Source organism: Salminus brasiliensis, chromosome 22, assembly GCF_030463535.1.
Source record: "Salminus brasiliensis chromosome 22, fSalBra1.hap2, whole genome shotgun sequence".
In the NCBI taxonomy this organism is placed as follows: Eukaryota; Metazoa; Chordata; class Actinopteri; order Characiformes; family Bryconidae; genus Salminus; species Salminus brasiliensis.
Window position 1 is genome coordinate 862,317 of NC_132899.1, and position 22,684 is coordinate 885,000.

A 22,684-nucleotide genomic window follows, 5' to 3' on the forward strand; every position below is an offset into this window, starting at 1 on the left:
GTAGTTGGAAACTGACCGACCGCTCAGTTATATTGTAAAACATTTATTGTTCCCTTTTATATATGTGTTTAATACTTTTTACTCCATATTTCCATTCAGAACTAATAATTATATATTAATATTATACATATATATATATATATATATATATATATATATATATATATATATATATATATATTAATGCTCTGACCATAGAGTCTCATCATAAGAATCTGAATGGTGTGAATGTTCTAGCACGTTGCGCAAATGAATAAATGAATAATGAATAAAACTTGGGCTGGTATGACTGGGAGCTGCTGGGAGTTTCTGGGAGTTACTGGGAGTTGCTGGGAGTTACTGGGAGTTGCTGGGAGTTACTGGGAGTTGCTGGGAGTTGCTGGGAGTTGCTGGGAGTTTCTGGGAGTTTCTGGGAGTTACTGGGAGTTACTGGGAGCTGCTGGGAGTTACGGGGAGTTACTGGGAGTTACTGGGAGCTGCTGGGAGTTACGGGGAGTTTCTGGGAGTTGCTGGGAGTTACGGGGAGTTACTGGGAGTTACTGGGAGCTGCTGGGAGTTACGGGGAGCTGCTGGGAGCTGCCGGGAGTTACTGGGAGCTACTGGGAACTGCTGGGAGTTACGGGGAGCTGCTGGGAGCTGCCAGGAGTTACTGGGAGCTACTGGGAGCTGCCGGGAGTTGTATTCTACATGTAAGTGGTATTTTTCACTGTCCATTCACTCATTGAATGACTGCAGTGTTTATGAAAGTGGACAAATCTTCACATCTGCTCACCTCTGCTTGTTCCTCCCAGGGCTCTGAATTAGTGCAGCCGCGAGCCTCCGCCGTAGTGCACACTCCTAACATCTGAGCCCAACCTGATAAAATCTGTTTTCTGATGTTTCACTTTATGACCCAACATGGGCTGGTCTGACCCTAAAGACCGGGCTTGGCCTTCATCATAAAGTCTGTGGTGTGGACAACAGCCTTTAAAACAGGACATTATGATGGGCAGCAGTAAAAACAGTGTGTAGTGTGTGAGCCTGAGTAGCGGTTCTGTGGCCTAGCTGGGCTTCGGTCACCGTACTTACAGCCTTTACAGCTTCCTGCTGAAGTCACACCACGCTTTACTGAAGAGGGAGTAAAAATAGAGGCTTCAGGATTCAGCTTATTATTATGTTCAATTACAAGAATGTGAGACTTCACCAGAACATGTGACTGAACTGCAGAGAGTCCACCAGGTGTGAACAACTCATACACTACATGTCCAAATGTTTGTAGACACCTCTTCTGATGAATGCTTTCAGCTACTTTAAGCTGCTCCTATTGCTGACACAGATGTGCAAATGCACACACAGCTTGTCTAGTTCCTGTAGAGAAGAAGTACTGCCAATAGAATAGGATCATCTGGAGCAGATCAACATCATGACCCTATTGGCTCCATGCTGCCTAATGCCAGGTGGTTCTTTGAGTGATGCCATAGGACAATCACTTTTGTTTCATAAAGAAGAATGTTTATGTCTTTACCAATTTAATGGTTCTTCAAACACCACATTTTTTTCATAAACATATTTTTTTCATGGAACCAAAAGTAGTAGTTCCATAGCACTGCTCCAAGAATCCTCTGTAGCACCTTTATGTTCAATAGTTTATGTTCTAGATAGGGACATACAGATGTGACGAAAACTCTAGATAGTAAATGGCACAAAATGTGTAACAGCATTCATTTACATACGTAGCATATTCTGTTACAGTTACTGTGATGCTACGATTCCCAGTGATGCCACAGCCATATGTCAGTAATCAGGGGTCCCATAGAGCATAACTGTCCTCTCTTGCTCTGGGTGGGTAGGATGGTCCTGCTCCTGCATCGCTCAGCGAGGGCGATGCTACTCCTGTATTCCACAGTCAGGGGCGGCTCTAGAAGATGCACAGTTGCAATTATGTTCTAATTAGTTATTCGTGACAGACAATAATTTATCACTCCGTGGATCACTCGTATACTGTGAGGCCAGGCAATGGAGTGCCTCGACAATGAATAGCAACAATTTAAATCAGGCCTGGGAGTCAATGTGAAGATAACTGGGGAAGTGCTCCCTCTTTTTTTATTTATTAAATTAAAAACGTCTGGTTCTGCCAATGAACCCACCTGTTCGTGGCTCCTCGTATCACTAGTAATGCTTCTGGGGAGGGTCAGGACTTGTTGGACAGCTGACATGCTTGAAGGGAAGTGCTGGAGAGTGATATGGGGAGACAGTGCCATCTATCCCCCCGGAGAGTCAAAGACGGTCTTTGCTAGAGATGACTTGACCTCTTTCAGAAAGCGTATTTAATGACTGGTTATCTCTAGGTTTCAGTGGTAAGAACAACTGAGTATTGTTTGTGTAGCATCGAGACGAGATTGCGAATGTCTGGAAGGTTTTTTCCCAGAGGAAGTAGATAAAGTGAACAAGACTGGTCCCAAAATAGAGCCTTGGGGTAAACCACAGAAAGAAGCTGAGGGTGATGTCTGAATGTCTACTCAGCCTACAGCTCAGTCTGTTCACGGTACAGTCACAAGCGCTGTTTCAGCCGGACCCGTTTTTTCAATGAGGCACGATGCAGGGCAGCCAATCAGAGCAGAGATCATTTACATATATTAGTCTTAAAGATTTAGTTGTTTAATTCTGTAAATATAAAGTGAGGTTTGGATGTAAGAAGTGCATTGTGATTGTTTTTGGTTCACAAGTTTGGGAAATAAAGCCTGTGTAAAAACAGGGTAAACTTTAACACGCTCATCCTCTGGATTAAACTATTTTACACACTTCATTTGTAGGTAATCTTTAATCCGTACAGGAATACAAGTGCTGTTCCATATTTCCACCCCCCCCCCCCCCAAAGCCTTCTAGCCCAAACTAGTAAAGGCATTGTCCTGTCCTAGACTAAATTACAGGGTAATTTACATGTCTGCTGTCTGTGTGCTAATTAAGGGAGGGTTAATTAAAGACATAAATTCAGATCCAGAAAGTAAAAATCTGCCCCAAGACTTTCTTCCAACTAACTGGTAAAATAATCTGCAGCAGAGGTTCCCAGGCAGCTGGAACAAAGTCCTGGGGCAGATTTTCACTTTCTGGATCTGAACGGTCCCTCTCCAGGGTTAAGTAGTAACTTTCTTGCAGTGAATACAAATAACACACCTCTGCTTGAGCTCCAGCGCTCTCATTTTGTGAGACTCTACCAACATCTAAACAAGGTTTGTTCTTTATTTCAGAGAAAGAAGAAGAATTCGAGACAAGACCAGGATTTCAGTTTTCTTCAATGTATTTCACAAACTTCTGATCATAAATAACAGAAACCAGGACAATCAGAAAGGCACTGTTTACCAATCAGTCCTGCTGTGTTGCACATTTATCTTCCGCTCCGCTTTAAGCTGCCCCATACAGTAATCTGATCAATATATAGCTCAAATTCACATAGAAAATCTTATATATACACATGTATTTGTCACAAATTGAAATATATGCGAAATATATGCCAACTTAATTCAATATGGGATATATACAGTATTTTATATATATATATATATATATATATATATATATATATATATATATATATATAAAATGTACACATACATGTATTTACCTGCCAATAAATATATATATGTATTTTGTATATGTTTTTTTTGCATACATGTCCAATATATTACACATACATGTTTACAATATATACATACATATATTTCTAAATATACGCCAATTCCTTATGATACATGATAGTGCTGCATGATATTGGAAAAAAAGATGAGTGTTCTTTGAGATCAATATTGCACTATTTAAAAAATGAACTAGAAGTGAATGACCCACCAGGATGATCTTAGTAACACACTAAGACTGGAATAAAATAAATTACACATTTCTTCTTCTTTCAAGCAGTAAAAAATTTGCCTTCTGTGAAACTGCACGTCCTGTGATGCGAACATGGACAGATTGCAATGGTGATGCTGAAACCATATATTGTGCAGCCTTAAAATATATGTGCATATTTGGCCACATATCAGAATTCTGTATGGGGAACAGCAGAGCCAGCGGGTTCCAAACACGTTAACGACCTTTTGGCCTCTCGGCTTCCATTAGCCATTAGTGCAGTGACCGGTGTGGACGGCCTGAACCCTGGAGATAAATCTACACATTTCTGCAAGCCAGCTGCAGAACCACACAGAACGACACCTGAATATCCGCTCACACGGGAGATCCCCCAACACACACATACACACACTCTCACACTTCAAACAGCAACCCAGTCACAGAACACACACACGGAGAGCTGAAGGTGCTGAAGGATTTCCCTCAGAAGCAAAACAGCCAAGTGTTTATTTTCTCCGACTGACGGCCCAGAGCCTTCCACCAACACAGAGTGTGTGAGTGTGATGTTCTACAGCCCCTTTTTAAAGACATAGATCTAGAACTGGAACCTGGTTAGGAACAGCAGATAGAGAACTGGCCTCCAGTCAACCTCATTAGCAGATTAGCCTGAAGTGTTTTTCACTTAGAACTGCTGGAAAAGTGTAAAGGTGTCTGATCTGTGCTCCCTTTCAAGTTTCATCTTCTGGAACAAAAGCAGCATCTGAGATCGGAAACTACTGAAGTCCGTTCCTGGGGTCAAGCCTTATTTTCTCAAAGAGTGAATCTGTTATTCCACAATATCTGATTTACTTATATGGTAAGTTTTTAATGAAATTTGAGATAGTGTCTATGAACAGCACAGACGCTCATAGAAACCTGAACAGCTGCGAATCAGACAAATAAGCTAAATCTGAGATTTCCACCTCTGTTCCTTAGGAGATAGTCTTTCTGATAAACAGATCTTTATCTGGCGAGTCGCCTCGTCTTGCTTCCAGCTCTAATAAATATAAAAGAGTATAAATCCAGAAGTCCGGCGCTGTGAAAGGGGTCCTGCTAGCTTACTGAGACTTTGTTCGACAATAGAAAAGTCCTCTCTTTAATCAAGCTGACGGACAAGTCTCTCAGCATCTCTTCGTTTTCGGCGAACGTGTAGCCGAACAGAGTCATGGCAGGCCCGCACACCTTTTGCACCACCTGGGCTAGTTTGAAGGGCATGCTAACCCTCCACTTCTCCACCTGCTGGGAGGAGTTCTTCTGTGTTGAGTAGACCCCGCTGACCTCGCTGGAGGTGTGAGTGTTCCTCAGGATCCAGTCCTTCACTTTGGGAGTGAAGGGGATGCCAGCAAACTGGTACATATCTGCAGCTTTCCGCATGGGAAACCTAGCGATGTCCTCGTAGCGCACTAGCATGTAGCGCCCGCGCAGCCAGGCGGGCCGCTTCAGGCCTGTTTCTGCAGACATTCGGATGTTGTCACAATTCCCTTTGAGCTTCCTGACCTCATCGTCGTCCTCGGGAACTTCACCGTCTTGGGCCCACCTCTTCCAGTTCTTGTATTTGGTCGAGAAGGCCACCATTCTGGACGCCAGCACCGCTCGTGGGTCGCGGACTAGCTGGATGAACTTTATGTCCAGGCGTGGGTCTTCTGCTAGGGGGCGCAGCGTCTCTAACTGCCGTACTCGTACAGACTTAATGGCTCTGTGCTGCTTCTGTAGGCAGGACTGTGAGGCCAGGGTGAAGTTCAGGGGGCCGCATCGGCGGGTGCGACAGTGGAAGCGCTCAAAGACCTTCTTGACGAACGGCGTGCAGACGGGATCCTCGCAAAGTGACTGGCTGGATTCCCGACGGAAAAGAGAAGGCGTCACGTGGTCCTGCGGTGGAGGCTCGATGAAGCTTTCCAAAAGGGAAAAGTCACACAGGAACAGCTGCCGGAGGACGTCCCGGTACGCCGAAGCAGAAGCCGTGGCGTTTGTCTTGCCTGATTCGAGAGTCAGCATGCGCTCCACGTGCCACAGCGGCTCGAACAGGTAGAACATGTTCTCTCCCTGCTGGTTGAAGAACTCGCCCACGAAGGACGAGCCCGTGCGGGTGGTGGCCAAGAGAAGGATGTGTTTCCTTCCACCGGATGCAGAAGCAGGAAGCAGGCTGCCCTCGCCGGATTCGCTGAAGTTTTCCAGACGCCGATTGGTGTATCGGTATGATAGAGGGTCAGTGTGGGCTGGGGCAGGCAAGCCAGAGCCATTCTGTCTGACGGTGGTCCAGGCTAAATCACCAGTCTGGACGGGAGTCTGAGGCGTCTGCTTCAGAGAGAGCTTATCAGAGACCCTTAAAAACAGAGAGGTGGGAACCGTTAAAACAGGGCTGTTCATAAATTCACTGATTCAGACTCGGATTAAGTTAGTTCTTGTGCCAGATACCACAGGACACCTTCAGTCTTGTCCATGCCTTGATGAGTCTGAGCTGTTCTGGCACAATATTAGGCAGGTGGTTTTAATGTTATGGCTGATGGATGCATGTTTTGAGATTTTGTGATTAACAAACTTAAATTTGGGTCCAAATACAGACTCTCAGGATTTAGGGAAAATACCTCATGAAAGAAGGGTTCAGGATCAAGCATACATAACAGTGCTTTTGTATTAGCAGGAGTATTTGTATTAGAGGATTGAGGTTGTGAAACACTGCACACCTGTCCTACAGTAATGTGCTGTAATGTGTCATTTGAAGCACCTGCTTTAGAGTCTAAGGCAGCAATTAGCTCAAACAACATTTATAGGCCGGACCCACCTGAGAGAGTGCAGCGCGTTTACAGCTGTTCCTCACAGCATTCACTAGCAGCTAGCTGAGCTGTATATACTGAGGTGTATATACTGAGATGTATATACTGAGGAGTATATACTGAGGAGTATATACTGAGGTGTATATACTGAGGGGTATATACTGAGATGTATATACTGAGGTGTATATACTAAGATGTATATACTGAGGTGCATATACTGAGGTGTATATACTGAGGGGTATGTACTGAGATGTATATACTGAGGTGTATATACTAAGATGTATATACTGAGGTGCATATACTGAGGTGTATATACTGAGGGGTATATACTAAGATTTATATACTGAGGTGCATATACTGAGGTGTATATACTGAGGGGTATATACTGAGATGTATATACTGAGGTGTATATACTGAGGTGTATATACTGAGGTGTATATACTGAAATGTATATACTAAGGTGCATATACTAAGATGTATATACTGAGGTGCATATACTGAGGTGTATATACTGAGGGGTATATACTGAGATGTATATACTGAGGAGTATATACTGAAATGTATATACTAAGGTGCATATACTAAGATGTATATACTGAGGTGCATATACTGAGGTGTATATACTGAGGGGTATATACTGAGATGTATATACTGAGGGGTATATACTGAGATGTATATACTGAGGTGTATATACTGAGGAGTATATACTGAGGAGTATATACTGAGGGGTATATACTGAGGAGTATATACTGAGGTGTATATACTGAGGAGTATATACTGAGGTGTATATACTGAGGTGTATATACTGAGGAGTATATACTGAGGAGTATATACTGAGGGGTATATACTGAGGAGTATATACTGAGGGGTATATACTGAGGGGTATATACTGAGGTGTATATACTGAGGTGTATATACTGAGGAGTATATACTGAGGGGTATATACTGAGGAGTATATACTGAGGGGTATATACTGAGGAGTATATACTGAGGTGTATATACAGAGCTAAACATCAGTGCCTAACTAAAGTGAGGTAGGGGGGAGAGAGTCTCTTGGCCTACTTTGAGATGATGTTGCTCTCCTTCTCAATGATGACCAGAGCCACGATGAAGATGAAGCAGATGGTGTATTTAATCCTCATTCTTGTGGGTGGTTGCGTTCAGGTTACCCTTCCACAGACTGGTCCGTTCTGGCCTCCCTCAGCTCTCACACACACCACCAGCTGAAATTCTGAAACACACACAGGTATAACTATTAGACCACAGGGGCGAGGGAGGGCACTGTGTAATCTTTGATGATGATTAAAATGCTTTACTGCTCAGCTTGGGTCAGGTTGGTCACGCTGGTAGACCAGCTACACCTTCAAACTCAAAAACTATACTGGTCAAGAGCCGAGCTGGTCAGCCAGTTTAACCAGTAGGAGCTAGCCAGGCTGCATTTTGTAGTTGAATATTTGAGGTTTGACTAAATAGTGTGTGTGTGTGTGTGTGTGTGTGTGTGTGTTGGTCAGAATATTCCACATTCCTGAGCTGAGTGTTTAATGCAAGTCTTGGCTGTAGCTGCAGAATCAGGCCTCACTCAGTTCCATGGCAGTGAGTTGAGTCAGCTGTTGTGTGGAGGAGGTGTGATGACTCCCCTGGTCTCAGTAGGGTCCTGTAGGCAGCCCACCCACACTGAGCTCCATCCACGTCACCGTATCTTATCACAGCATCACTCACCGCACTCCGCAGTGCTGTTCACACCCCAGTGTATGCTCTGTGAGCTCTGTGAGCTGTGTGAGAATAAAAGGCAGGATACTGACGAGGGCTGAGTGGATTCACTCTCACTGATACTCGCTGGGGTCAGGATGGGTCACTGGCTGTTACACTGCCCAGTTTTTACAGTACACTGTAGTTAAGCCAATGGGAAAATGGAAATGACCAGGAAACGAGGGACAGATCTACTGTGGAGAACCTCAGCAGCACTACAGACCCACTAACACACTGAAGAGCTCATAATTATGAAGTTCCACCAGACTGTCTTCTTCTCAGAGTGCATCCATCACTTACACTAAATGTCCAAATGTTTGTGGACACCTTTCTAATGAATGCACTCAGCTACTTTGAGCTGCACCCAAGTACTGCCAGTTGAAAAGGACTAGAGAGGTATGAAGCCCCCCGGTTGTTTGTATTTGTGGTATGTGTGTGTATGTGTGTGTGTGTGTGTGGGGGGGGGGGGGGGGGCGGCTCTGAAACCAAACACCTGTCAGCTCATTATAGCTCTCTCCAGGTTCCTCCATTCCTCCAGTGAGAGGACACACTGCTGTCTGAAGTTCTAGCAGGTTTTAAATATACAACATGTAAAATTACTGCATTAAACATATACATGACCTGGACAAAAGTATTGGGACACCTGCTCATTCATTGCTTCTTCTGAAATCAAGAGTATTAAAAGAGTGTCTCCTGCTTTTGTTGGAGTAACTGTCTCTACTGTCCAGAGAAGAAGACTTTTACTAGATTCTGGAGGAGCATTGCTGTGAGGATTTGATTGCATTCAGCAACAAGAACATTAGTGAGTTGGATGTTGGATGATGATCTCCACCCCAACTCATCCCAGTCAGAAGTACTGGATGGAGCTCCTCCACCATCATTCCAGAAAACACAGTTCCTCCACTGCTCCACAGCTCAAACATACACTTTATCAGTCTGAGGTTCACCAGCGGATCACACTGAGGACTAAATTACTGCTCTACAAGCTGTGTTGTTCTGGACTCCGAGAGTCTGAGTTCATCCAGCTGCTCAATCAGACCAGGTCTGCTCTACTGTAGCTCTGTTAATAAAACAACACAGCAGGACCCTTAAATCCTCTGGGATTTAAGAACAGCCTACCCAGAATGCTGCAGAACACGGCATTACCAAATGAAAGTTGGTTCCACCGTTTGTACTAAAAACAGCAGCAGCAGCTGAGAGGAGCACTGCTAAAGCTAATACCACTGAAAACCATAAACACCGGGACAGTCTCAGAATGGCTCAGACTCGTCCAGGTCCACAGCGGCAAAAACTGGCCTGTCGGAACTCTGAACTAAAATACTGGAAATATTCATACACTCTTCTGCATCACCATAACAAGAAACAAAACTCATAATATCGTCATATTGTCCACTATATATTAGTTATACACATTAAACATATTTACATATAGCCAACCATTCTGCCTCCAACAGTTTAGGTCAGCCCAGCTCTGCCAGGTTATAGGTGTTTCACCCCAGACTGCCTTTTCAATGAGGAAAATATAGGGCATCCTATAGAGCTTATCAGTGTGTAGCAGTAATAAAGGCTTGGACACAGAAACAGCCTGGTGGATTCTACGTGATGAGGAGAGGATGGAAATGGTTGTGTAAAGATCTATTACAAAAAAAGGTCCTTAAGAAGTATGATCACCATAAATACAGAGAGTGTCATAACAATGAAAGGGTCATCAAAGCCTGCTCCTCCGTTCTGTCAAACGCTGGGAGACGTTTACTTTAGAAGTCATGGCTGAGAAAGAACACAGATGGCTCTGGGGTTGGAGGGGGGTTGGAGGGGGGGTTGAGGGGCACATGTAGGTCACTTATAAACACAACGTCCTGCTGGTAACGGGGTCTAATTTACAGGCCGTCCTAACAAGTAGAGAAGTGGTGTACTTGTCCAGCCGGGAATTGAACCCTGGTCTGCCACGAGGGGTGTGTGTGTGTGGGGTGTGTGTGTGTGTGGGGGGGTGTGTGTGTGTGTGTGTGTGGGGGGGGGGGGGTACTGTTACCCACTGCTGTTTCCCACTGTCGTTTTAACAGGTTCAGAAAATCTGGCAGTCGTTCCCTCTGACCAAAAACCTTAACAGCAGCTACTTTATGGACCTGAAATTTCCATCTCTATCCCCTGGCTGGTCAAGTACTCCACTCTACACCAATAACACACCTGTGGAACATGATTTACATGGAGGAGAGGGAGATAAAGGCTGTAAATATGCTGGACTGAAGGAGATAGATTCTCTGACAAAAAACAACTCAACTAAAAACTTAAAACCAATGAGGAAAAATATAGAGCATCCAATCAAACAGCCTGTTTAATTCTACGGGACGAGGAGAGGGTGGAAAATGATTCATGAAACTTCAGACACATAAAATCCAGTAAACACCAAGGTTTCATCACCATAAATACAAACACTGCCGTAACTATGAAGGGGCTTTTTTCCTCAAAGTATTTATCACACATTTAAACAGACCTCCTCACTCTTCCTCACACCTCCTCACACCAGCAGTTCATCAACGTCTGCACACACATGGGGGGCTGAGGGGCACATGTAGGTTCCTTATAAACCAGAAACTAATATTAGGAGACTGATCAGGGTAATAGAAACAGATGCTGGTGACTCCATATAAATACAAATTTACTGTAAAGCATTTTCAATACATTATATATATATATATATATATATATATATATATATATATATATATATATATATATACAGTCATGCCCGAAAGTATTCATACCCCTGGCAAAGTTTGACTTAAATTTACTTTTATTTAACCAGAAGTTATATTTTTGCCTTGAAACGACACAGGCATCTCCCAGGAGATAACACGATGATGTACAAGAGGCATCATTCTGGGAAAAAGTATTTCTCAGCTTTTATACACATTTGAACAAAAAGTGGCATGTCCAAAATTATTCATACCCTTTGAAAACTGTCACAGTATATGGGAAAATCCAAAGTTCTATACCATTCCAAATAGTCCAAGCTGTTTTAAAGCATCCTAATTACCCTGATTCATTGGGAACAGCTGTTTTAATCAACTCAACAGGAGAAAAACAGCAGCTCTCTGCAGTTGGTTTGTGGACAGTCATGGCTAAGACAAAGGTGCTCACTAAGGACCTGCGGCTGTGCATTGTGGCCGCTCACAAGTCAGGAAAGGGCTATAAAGCCATATCAAAATGTTTTCAAGTTCCAGTGGCTACAGTGCAAAGTATTATTAAAAAATACAAGAAGTTCCGCACTGTGGAAAATCTCAGAAGATGTGGTCGGAAGCCAAAAGTGACACCTGTGCTGGCCAGGAGAATAGTGAGAGAGGTGAAGAAAAATCCAAGGATCACCACCAAGGCCATCCTGGTGAATCTGGACTCTGCTGGTGGCGACATCTCAAGGCAGACAGTTCAACGGACACTGCACACTGCTGGGTTCCACGGACGCAGGCCAAGGAGGACACCACTTCTCCAGAAAAGGCACACAAAAGCCCGCTTGACCTTTGCAAATGCTCAGCTGGACAAAGAAGAAGACTTCTGGTGTTCTGTTTTATGGTCAGATGAAACAAAAATTGAATTGTTTGGCCACAATGATGTGTGCACCATTTGGCGTAAAAAAGGAGAAGCCTTCAACCCTAAGAACACCATCCCCACTGTCAAACATGGTGGTGGGAACCTAATGTTTTGGGGATGTTTTTCAGCCAAAGGACCAGGGAACTTGATCGCAGTAAATGGCACCATGAAAAAAGAGCAATACATCAAGATTCTCAACAACAACATCAGGCAGTCTGCAGAGAAACTTGGCCTTGGGAACCGGTGGACATTTCAGCACGACAATGACCCAAAACACACAGCCAAAGTGGTGAAGAAATGGTTAGCAGACAAAAACATTAATGTTTTGCAGTGGCCCAGCCAGAGTCCTGACTTGAATCCAATTGAGAATCTGTGGAGGGTGCTAAAGATCAGGGTGATGGCAAGGAGACCCTCGAACCTCAAAGAGTTGGAGCTCATCACTAAAGATGAATGGGCAAAAATACCAGTGGAGACATGCAAAAAGCTGGTCAGCAATTACAGGAAGCGTTTGATTGCTGTAATAGCCAATGAAGGCTTTTCTATTAATTATTGAGAAGGGTATGAATAATTTTGGACATGCCACTTTTTGTTCAAATGTGTATAAAAGCTGAGAAATATTTTTTCCCAGAATGATGCCTCTTGTACATCATCGTGTTATCTCCTGGGAGATGCCTGTGTCATTTCCAGGCAAAAATATAATTTCTGGTTAAATAAAAGTAAATTTAAGTCAAACTTTGACAGGGGTATGAATACTTTCGGGCATGACTGTGTATATATATATATATATATATATATATATATATATATATAATTATTTAATTATTTAATTTATATTTAATTAATTTATTTTTGCACATGTTCCTTGGTCTAGGGTTGAGGGAACACTGAACTGTGCAGTTGCTCATCTTTGCAAATCTTCATATCAAACCCTTTCATCATCATCATCATCAGTCTGAGAAGGTTTTATCCTCAAAACTACAGATGTTTCAAAATCACAACAGAGAGACCACAAACTGCTGAGTGTGAGTAAACTGTGAGCTAAACCTGTGCTGCTGTTTCTGTAATCCCTGACCACAGGCCTAACGGGCACACACTGAGCACTGCCGAGGCTTTATCAGGAGGCCTTACATCACGTACAGGATCCTGTTACACAGCTGGGAGGGTGTAGCTTACGCCCCTGTTGTGCTGCCAAAACAGCTCTGACATGTCAAGGCATGGACTCCACAAGACCTCTGAAGGTGTGCTGCTGTGGTCTCTGGCACCAGGCCTAACGTCAGCAGCAGATCCTGTAAGTCCTGTAAGCTGTGAGGTGAGCGGAGTGTCACTAAGCTCTGAGTTTATACATTATCACTTTCTGCAAATCATGAGAATATTCAAGTGTATGTGACTCATACCTCCAGGTTTTAACAGAGGTGGTAAATCACTTGCGTCTCCATGGTAACCATGGCAACTGTAACTCCAGTCTTTTACGAAATGTAGGCAACAGAGCATCTAATAGTTTTTATTAATATTAAAGCGAGTAGCCGACGCTCCTGACGGATGGTTCATAAGCCTGACCTCACCAAAAACACTCAGCACTCAGCCCCCCTGCCTCCAACCACCCCCTTCAAATGATTTAAGCACCAACCCTCACGACTAACTCTGGCCCCGCCCCCGTCTCCCCCCGTCAGGGTGTCATCAGCATAGTATAGTATAGTTATATGATGAGTTGGAGTGATGAGTGACAGCGTCTGTGTGGTTAACTTCCTGTCTGATTGAGCACTGAAACGATACGAACACAGAGGGGTTGGACTGAAGCTCAGTCCCTTCTTACACTGGATCAGAAGTTCAGGTTGAATAGACCAATAGAAATGCTCCAAACTGACCTGGACTAAAATCTTTTACATTGACTTCCACTGAAAGTCTCCTCTTCCAGTGAGGACGAACTTTTAGAGATGTGTGGTTTTGTTTCAACGCCAAGTCAAATCCAGTTTATCTGTACAGAGCTTTTTAGAGCAGATGCTCGGATCCCTGTGGTTTCTATATGTGGTCGACACTGTGTAGCTGACTGGGTATCAGAGCTGCGTGTGAAGGTCTGGGTTCGGACGTGTCGGATGTGGACTGGGCAGCATGAAGACCTGAGACACTCTGACTGGGTCAGATCCAGATGTCCAGACGACTGGGTAACACGTCCTCCTACACGGCACACACTGATGGGGAGAGGTTTGAGGAACATAATGAAGAGTTCAGGGAGTTCTTGGCCCTCAAATTCTCCGGTTGAGCTTCCGTAAGAAGGGCTGGAACAAAAAGTCTAATCCATGGAAGCGCACCTTGCAATTTCCAGCACTTAAAGGATCTGCAGCTACATCTTCGTGGTAGAGAACATCTTCAAACCTGATCATCAAATCTCTTACTGTGACTTCCACTAAAAGGTAAAAAGGTTGATGCTTCTCCTGTAAAGTCGCTGCTTTGGAGAACATCTGTTCACATCTGTTACAGAAAAATAAAACACACAGCTTGTCTAGCCCCTGTAGAGAAGAAGAACTGCCAACAGAATAGGACTCTCTGGAGCAGATCAACATCATGACCCTATTGGCTCCATGCTGCCTAATGCCAGGCGTGGACTAGAGGGGTATAAAGACCCCCAGCATTGAGGAGCTGTTGTTCTCTGGAATGATGGTGGAGGAGCTCCATCCAGTACTTTTGGGGGGAGTGGAGGATGATGAGGTGGGGTGATGATCATCATCCAACATCCTGACCTCACTAAAGCTCTTGTTACTGAATGCAATCAAATCCTCACAGCAATGTTCCTCTAAAATCTAGCAGAAAGTCTTCTTCTCTGGACAGAAGGAACTGCTGTGAACAGAAGGTCTGAAAGCAGCCCTGGTGCAGCAGTGTGCCCGACTCTATTTGTTCAGCTCAGCTCAGCAGGGGACGGGCACTGAGAGCCCACTGTGTGACATTCCCGGCAGAGTGTGAGAGTACACAAACCTGCACCACTCCCCTGCAGAACCTGCACAACTCCCCAGCAGAACAGGCACCACTCCCCTGCAGAACCTGCACAACTCCCCAGCAGAACAGGCACCACTCCCCAGCAGAACCTGCACCACTCCCCTGCAGAACCTGCACAACTCCCCAGCAGAACAGGCACCACTCCCCTGCAGAACCTGCACAACTCCCCAGCAGAACAGGCACCACTCCCCAGCAGAACCTGCACCACTCCCCTGCAGAACCTGCACAACTCCCCAGCAGAACAGGCACCACTCCCCAGCAGAACCTGCACCACTCCCCTGCAGAACCTGCACCACTCCCCTGCAGAACCTGCACCATTCCCCTGCAGAACAGGCACCACTCCCCAGCAGAACAGGCACCGCAACCTGCATTATACACCCATCACCCGCCCAGCGCCCCACTGCTTGAAGCGTGGTGTACACTACACCTGAGAGGCCTCACACACACACGCCAGTGTTTACCATCCTCACACACACACACACACTCACACACAAACACACACACGCCAGTGTTTACCATCCTCACACACACACACACACACTCACACACAAACCAGCGTTTACCATCCTCACACACACTTACACACTCACACACACACTCACACACACATACACACACACACACACACACACACACACACACTCACACAGCTTTAACAGTTCCTAAATTTCTCAGACTGCTGCTGATGTTGACCTGGGGAGAGCTCAGCTATAACAGGACGCTCTCAGACTCCGCTCATGTTTTTATATATCGTACATTAATATCCACCAGCACACGCAGTAACCAGAGACCAAGAAAACCCAGTCCAGTCCCAGTCCAGTCCCAGTCCAGTCCCAGCGGTGTTGTGGGAGGTGGAGGGTAACTCTGCTGGGTGAAAATGAGAGTGTGTGTGAAGGCAGGTCTGCTTCAGGGGTAATTACACAGTGAGCTAACAGCCGAGGAGGGGGTGGGGGTCTGGCTGGCGCGGGTCGAGCCGGGTCTTGTTTTATTGCAGAGAAAGTGAGGATCAGTGCAGCCGTTCTGTCTGAAAGGGTCCGGGAGCTGCACGGAGGACCCACACCTAACAGCTGGACACTAATGACCAGACCAGACCTACCATTACTCATTATTACCTCTAACACACACTCTCTCTCTCTCTCTCTCTCTCTCTCTCTCACTCGCTCGGTCTACACCCTAAACAGTTTATGATTTCTCTCTCTCTCACTTCCTCTCGCCCGTCCTCACCCCGACCACACTGATGTCCTCACTCTGCCGCAGTTTGAACCGCTGAGCTAATTTTAAACTGCTGACCCCCGGGATGCCCTCCTGCCCCCTCCCCCCGCATCAGCCTCTAATTATCACATACTGGGGGGCTGAGGTAGGGAGGGTGTTGGGTGGATGTGGGATTTAATGGTGTTAGAACTGGTTGTACTGGTGCCACACCTGTACAGCCTCATATAGAGGTTGGTGCACTTGACAAAAGTATTGGGACACCTGCTCATTCGTTTCTTCTGAAATCAAGAGTATTAAGAGTTTCTTCTGCTTCTGTTGGAGTGACTGTGTCTGCTGTCCAGAGAAGAAGCCTTTCTACTAGATTTTGGAGGAGGAGCATTGCTGTGGATTTGATTGCATTCAGCAACAAGAGTGTTAGTGGGGTCGGGATGTTGGATGACTGATCACGAGCCTCTTGCCCACGCCTGGCATTAGGCAACATGGAGCCAATAGGGTCATGTTTATCTGCTCGTGGGCACCAAACCTCCAACTGCTCCCTGGGCTCCAAAGCTAGGGCTGCCCACCGCTCTGGGCATATGTGGTCACTATTCCCTAGTGTGTATGTGTGTGTTTACTGCACGGATGGGTTAAAGGTGGGGTCAAATTCTCCCAAGTGAGCAACACAAATGGCAGTAGAGCAGCTCTTCCTTCCTGCTGAAGTGTAAATAAGCCACACCCTCTACAGAGACACTCTTCTGCACACTCTGAAGCATCTACAAGCAATTTAGCATTAAAACACAGTAAATGTGGTGTGTCCAAAAGTAATGGCACACTAGTCATATGTTTTATTTGTTTTAATCTGTTCAGTTCTGTAAATAAACAGAAACCGTGTCTAAAATGAGCAGAAAATCTCATATTTAAGGATTTATTCACTTACACTTATTTAAACAGGAGTGCCCCCAGTGGATTGTGGGAGATTATATACCCTTCAATCGCTGTTTAATTCCTTGTCACAATTCAGACACTAAGAGAAACGTGCCTCACACTCAGTAGTGCCCTTAAACACACATGAGGATCAGCTCCAGCAGCAGCTTCACAGGAGGAGGAAACACCTCAACTTTCAACAGAGGACAGATCATTTTATTCAGTTTCCATCTAAACCACTACAGTTATGAGAACATTCAGTATTTATCTTTTACAAATCTGATCAATTTAAATGTTAAAATTTTATTATTGATCGAATGCAAAATATTAAATATTAATAGTTAATAAATCAGGTATAGTCAGATAACAGTTCATATAATAAAGATTATTTATATTTTATCATCAAAAAACTAAACAGCAGCTTTAAAACCTTCTAAACTTTTAATGGTCGTGAAAGTATAAGATATAATTCAGGGGGTTGGAGCGTTTCTATTGGTCCGTTCATCCTGAACCTCTGATCCAGTTTAAAGAACAGCTGCAGATTCTCCTTATGGAAAAAAGTGAGAAACGGCAGAACTGGAGATACAGTGTGTGTGTGTGTGTGTGTGTGTGTGTGTCTGTTTTATTTACTCAGTAAAAGGAAATGGTTGGTCCTTTAAAGCTCGTGGTTCAGTACCTGGTGTGTCTTATTTTTTATTTATTAAAAGCTAATATGTACAATCACTTATTAATAATGCAGAATATTCAAACACACACACTCATACTTATTTACTGTGTTCTGATTATTTTAGAATGACACTTCTTCACAAGCAGCTTTACCACCTTCACTGGCTGATACTGGACATGTCAGTACTGTTCCTCTAACCCTGAGGAGGTCTAACCTCACATCACCGAGACGTCCACTCCTCACTACACTGGACTGGCAGCGGTGTCCGAGCCGTCAGATCTTACTGAAGGAGGCCGGCAGTTTGTTTATACATCAGTTCAGTCAGTAGAGTAGAGAGTTTCACAGCCTGAGGAACGTCAATAATATCAGTAACACTAAACACAACAGAACACATTCATCATAATTAAAGACTGCAGTGACGGTGTCTGCCCTGCAGGGGGCGGCTCAGTTTATTATCAGCATGTTTTTATATTCAGTTGAAGTAAAGGTTTAGTCTGCCAGCCCGGGTTCGACAGCACAGCCGCACACCGCTGGATACTCCTGTGAGTCTAAACTACAGTGATTGTTCATTTGTCTCAGTTGGGTTAAATTCTTTATTAAGCTACAGTATGAAGAGTGAAGGCTGAGTGCAGCTGAGGAGGATTCTGGGTAGTTTTCTGCTGTTTCTCCTGACGATGGAAATGAAGAACCTGGCCTGAAACACTGTGATGCTGGAGGGTGATGAAGGCTGTCATAGTAACATATTGAATTATGATAAACATATATACACACACCGCAGCCAGAGAATATCATTAATAATCACTTAATTAATCAATCAATAGATTAATACTCAGCAAAAATACCTCCTCCCAAAGTGCTACCTTCATAAATAAACACCTAAATCATCCCGTGTAATTCAGCATGTTCCCGTCCCAACTGTATGTCTTTATTTATTAAATATGATTTGAATATGTTATATTAATGGTTAATAAATCTGGTATAGCAGGTATATACTTCTATATTATTAAAAAACTAAACAGCAGCTTTAAAAGCTTCTGATCTTTCAGCAGACGTCTAAGTAAAGATTTTATATCAGGTCCTTTTGAAGCATTTCTATTGGCCCGTTCATCAGAACCAGAGAGGCCGGGTGTCTGCGGGTCGGTGGTTCTACACAGGCTCTAATCTAAAATCACAGATATAATAAATTACCACCTCACTGGATCTGACGAGACTCCTCCTCCACGCTGCTCCTGCTCCTGTGAGCAGACCTACATCGAGAGTGACGGCAGGGAAACACACACCTGCTCACTCACCTGCTTTCAAACACACCTGCATGAATGAAGACGCCCTTCATGCAAATGACCTGTTTATATAGGCTGTCTTTATTGGTCAACACTCCACTGAGAGGCTACTCCACTCCAGTCCAAACAGAGGGGGCGTGGCTTAGGGAAATGATACTGTATGTAAATCAGAGGGCAGTGGGTGAACCTGCTATAAACAGAAGTGTGCTCTGCAGTACTGAGAGCCAGGAGTTCAGGTGTAGCTCTGAGATCTGAGGTTTGAAGGGTTAAATAGTTGAGAATGAAGGTAAAAATAAAGCTGGGATGATTTTACTCCCTCATTCAGGCCGAGGCTGATATGAAAGGCTCTTCTGAATAAGGACGGACTGACCGACTCCTTTATGAGTACAACACAGTTTTTGATCACTGACGCTGGTTAACCTTCAAACCCCGTCAGATATTCTGTTCAGCCTGAAGGTAAATGTGGTCTGCTCAGGCTCTACACTATATGACAAAAGTATTGGGACACCTGCTCATTTGTTTCTTCTGAAATCAAGGGTATTAAAGAGTTGATCCTGCTTCACTTCTGTTGGAGTAACTGTCTCTACTGTAGTTAGTCTACTAGTAGACTACTAAAAGTCTACTAAAAGACTTTCTACTAGATTCTGGAGGAGGAGCATTGCTGTGAGGATTTGATTGCATTCAGCAACAAGAGTGTTAGTGAGGTCAGGATGCTGGATGATTGATCACCACCTCACCTCATCATCCCCAACTCATCTCATCCAAAAGTGCTGGATGGAGCTCCTTCACCATCATTCTAAAGAACACAGTTCTTCCACTACTCCACAGCTCCTCAATGCTGGGGGGCTTTATACCCTTCTGGCCTAGTCCTATTCTATTGGCAGTACTTCTCTGCAGGTGTTAGATAAACTGTGTGTGTGCATTTGCACATCTGTGACAGCAACTGGTGGGGTTTAACGTAGCTGAATGCATTAATCAAAAGGGGTGTCCACAAACATTTGGACATATAGTGCAGCTACAGATGCCTAGTTGGATTGTTGAAGCTCAGCCACTCGCTGCAGAGGCCGTTCACTCCTCTGCCTGTATTTCTTGCAGTCAGTGCATCAGTAGACAGTGTGTCTGAATGTGCCGTTATATTAACACCACCCTCACGCAGCTCCATCCATCACTATAACTGTTATTAATCAGATCACTCTAATCATTAATATCAGCTACAGCACGTCTATAAAACAGAGCGCAGTGATCTGCTGGTCTCCAATCAGTGCCCCACACTCCTCCAGACTGTTAGAGCTCAGGTGCTGCAGGTTCCTGATCGTACTGCGGGTTCTCCATCAGTCAGTGTTCTAGCCGTCAGCTTCAGCAGAGCTCTGTTAGTACCTGACTACAGCTGAACCCCAACAGGAGCCTTAATCACTCACTAACGATCATCCTTCAGCTTCACTGTTAACAGCATAGGATCCTTGAGGAGTCTGAAAAGTCTTCAGGGGATTTGAGGAACCTCCCTTTGAGGGAACCACCTTCTTTTAATAGGTTCCTCAAAGCACCTTAAGAGGTTCCTCCACAATCTCAAACTGAAGAACCTCCCTCGCGGATCTTATCCTTTAACAGTGTACTCTCACAGTCTGAGCACTTTCACACCTTACAGTGAGAGCCCTTCTGCTGCTTATAAGCCTCAATAGCTCGTTAATAAACGCACATCTGAGATCAGACAGATGAACAGGGGGAAATGAGGAGGTCAGGTGACGATCTGCGAGTGGAAGCCTGATCCTGATCCTGATCCTGATCAATAGCAGAACCCTACGGAGGAAGATCTGCTGCAGCTGAGAGCTCTAACACTGAACAGGAAGCAGAGACATCTGATCTGTAACAGCTCAGCAGAAGCTCTTCTCTTTGAAGTAGTTTATTTGATCTATAACTGATTATCAATGAACTGTAAGAGTATTGATGATCTAATTAAGAGCCAATAATAAACAAATACTGAGCTGTTCATAAACCCACTCATCGTGTCAGAGCGGTTCTGTGGGTTTGTTGACTTGTTTACACCTAGAACATCAACTAAACGTGTCAGCAGTTCACACACACACACACACACACGCACACACACACACACACACACACACACACACACACTCCCAACCAGCTCTCCCTCCCCCACTCTCTCACTCACTGCCTCTATTGTGGACATCGTTTGGAGGTTCACTGCTATCTTCGACCCTCACTGACCAGAGCAGACCCCCCAGAGGGACGTTCCTGCTGCCTCCCAGAACTTTCCCCACAGCCCTAAACCCAGCACTCTGCCCGTTCACACGCCGGTGCGTGTCTATGGGGGGTCAGAAGACCACCAGATGCCCAGATGTGTTCTAGATCGCCCAGCAGAAGCTCCCTCACTTCTCCTGTTTACAGTAATATATAAATAATCCTAAAAAAGAAGCCATAAAAATGCTGAATATTAACAGAGACTTTACCATGTAGTCTCCTCGAGCTTCTGCCCACAGCCTGCTGGGTCCGCGCTCACATCCCGCATAGTCCAGGTCCCACACACTTCAGCGCGAGCTCTGTATCATCCACGAGTTCGTGTAGGTGCATCAGTGAGATCCATCACACGTCAGAGTGGTAATCCCCATCCAGCATGGTCCAGCAGCAGTCTGGTCCGAGAGGGGTGGTCAGAGCTGGACTCTGGACCTTCAGCAGTGAGCAGTGTTTACGGACAGAGCTCCTCTGATCTCCTCCAGCATCTCCCTGCGTGATGCGGAGTCTGGAGTAAAGGGGCAAAACTGGAGCTGGTCACGTGGTCTGCCTACTACACGCCTACACCAATCAGAGACGCCCTGCCAAAGCCGGTCTAAGCGAAGCCACGCCTTTCTCTGCAATCCCCGCCCTGTCTTTATTCACCCTTTATTCTGAACGGTGACTGCAGTACCTTACAGTGACGGTAGAGGGCGGCAGAGAGGGCGAGTCTAAATGAGGGGGTGAGGTCGTTAATCAATCATCTTCTGATCAATTACTTTTATTTGAAGAAGCGAATTATTTCATCAAAACATGAAAATGAAATGAAATGAAATGTGAAACATATTAATATTTTTTACTGAGAGTGAAATTAAAAATAATTAATACATTAACGTACATACATTTACTTTAATATGTAAAGACTGCAAAGTATTTACAGAAGTGCAGATATTCAACCCAATAATATATTATATAATAACAATATATAATTAAATAAATATCTAAGAAATATAATGTTTATATGATATTTAATATATATAATATTGAAATTCAGACCCTGATTTATTGTCTCTTCTTGATTTTGGATCCTAAATGTCAAATCGTAGAACTTATAAACAAAAACAGAGATCCATAAATAGAAATACAAAATATAATTATACTATTTTTGTTTGAAACCTTTTCATTAAATTACGTTGATATATTGTGAACCCCCTTTATTATTATTATTATTATTGTTATTATTGTTATTACTGTTGTTATTATTGTTATTATTATTATTACTGTTCTTCTTCTTCTTATTATTATTATTATTGTTATTGTTATTAATGTTATTATTATTGTTTTTATTATTGTTATTGTTATTATTGTTAGTGTTATTGTTATTGTTATTATTGTTATTGTTATTGTTATTGTTATTATTATTGTTCTTATTATTG

General features: G+C 44.1%; 1 protein-coding gene across 1 annotated transcript; it reads right to left on the reverse strand.

The window, feature by feature from the left end:
• Positions 1 to 3,586: 3,586 nt before the first annotated feature.
• chst3b (carbohydrate (chondroitin 6) sulfotransferase 3b) lies at positions 3,587 to 21,757 on the reverse strand. The gene is made up of 3 exons (XM_072667369.1): positions 21,488 to 21,757; positions 7,698 to 7,866; positions 3,587 to 6,184 (listed from the first exon to the last, which is right to left on the reverse strand). The coding sequence occupies exons 2-3, from the start codon at positions 7,775 to 7,777 to the stop codon at positions 4,915 to 4,917; spliced, it is 1,350 nt and encodes a 449-aa protein (XP_072523470.1). The 5' UTR covers positions 7,778 to 7,866; positions 21,488 to 21,757; the 3' UTR covers positions 3,587 to 4,914.
• Positions 21,758 to 22,684: the final 927 nt, after the last annotated feature.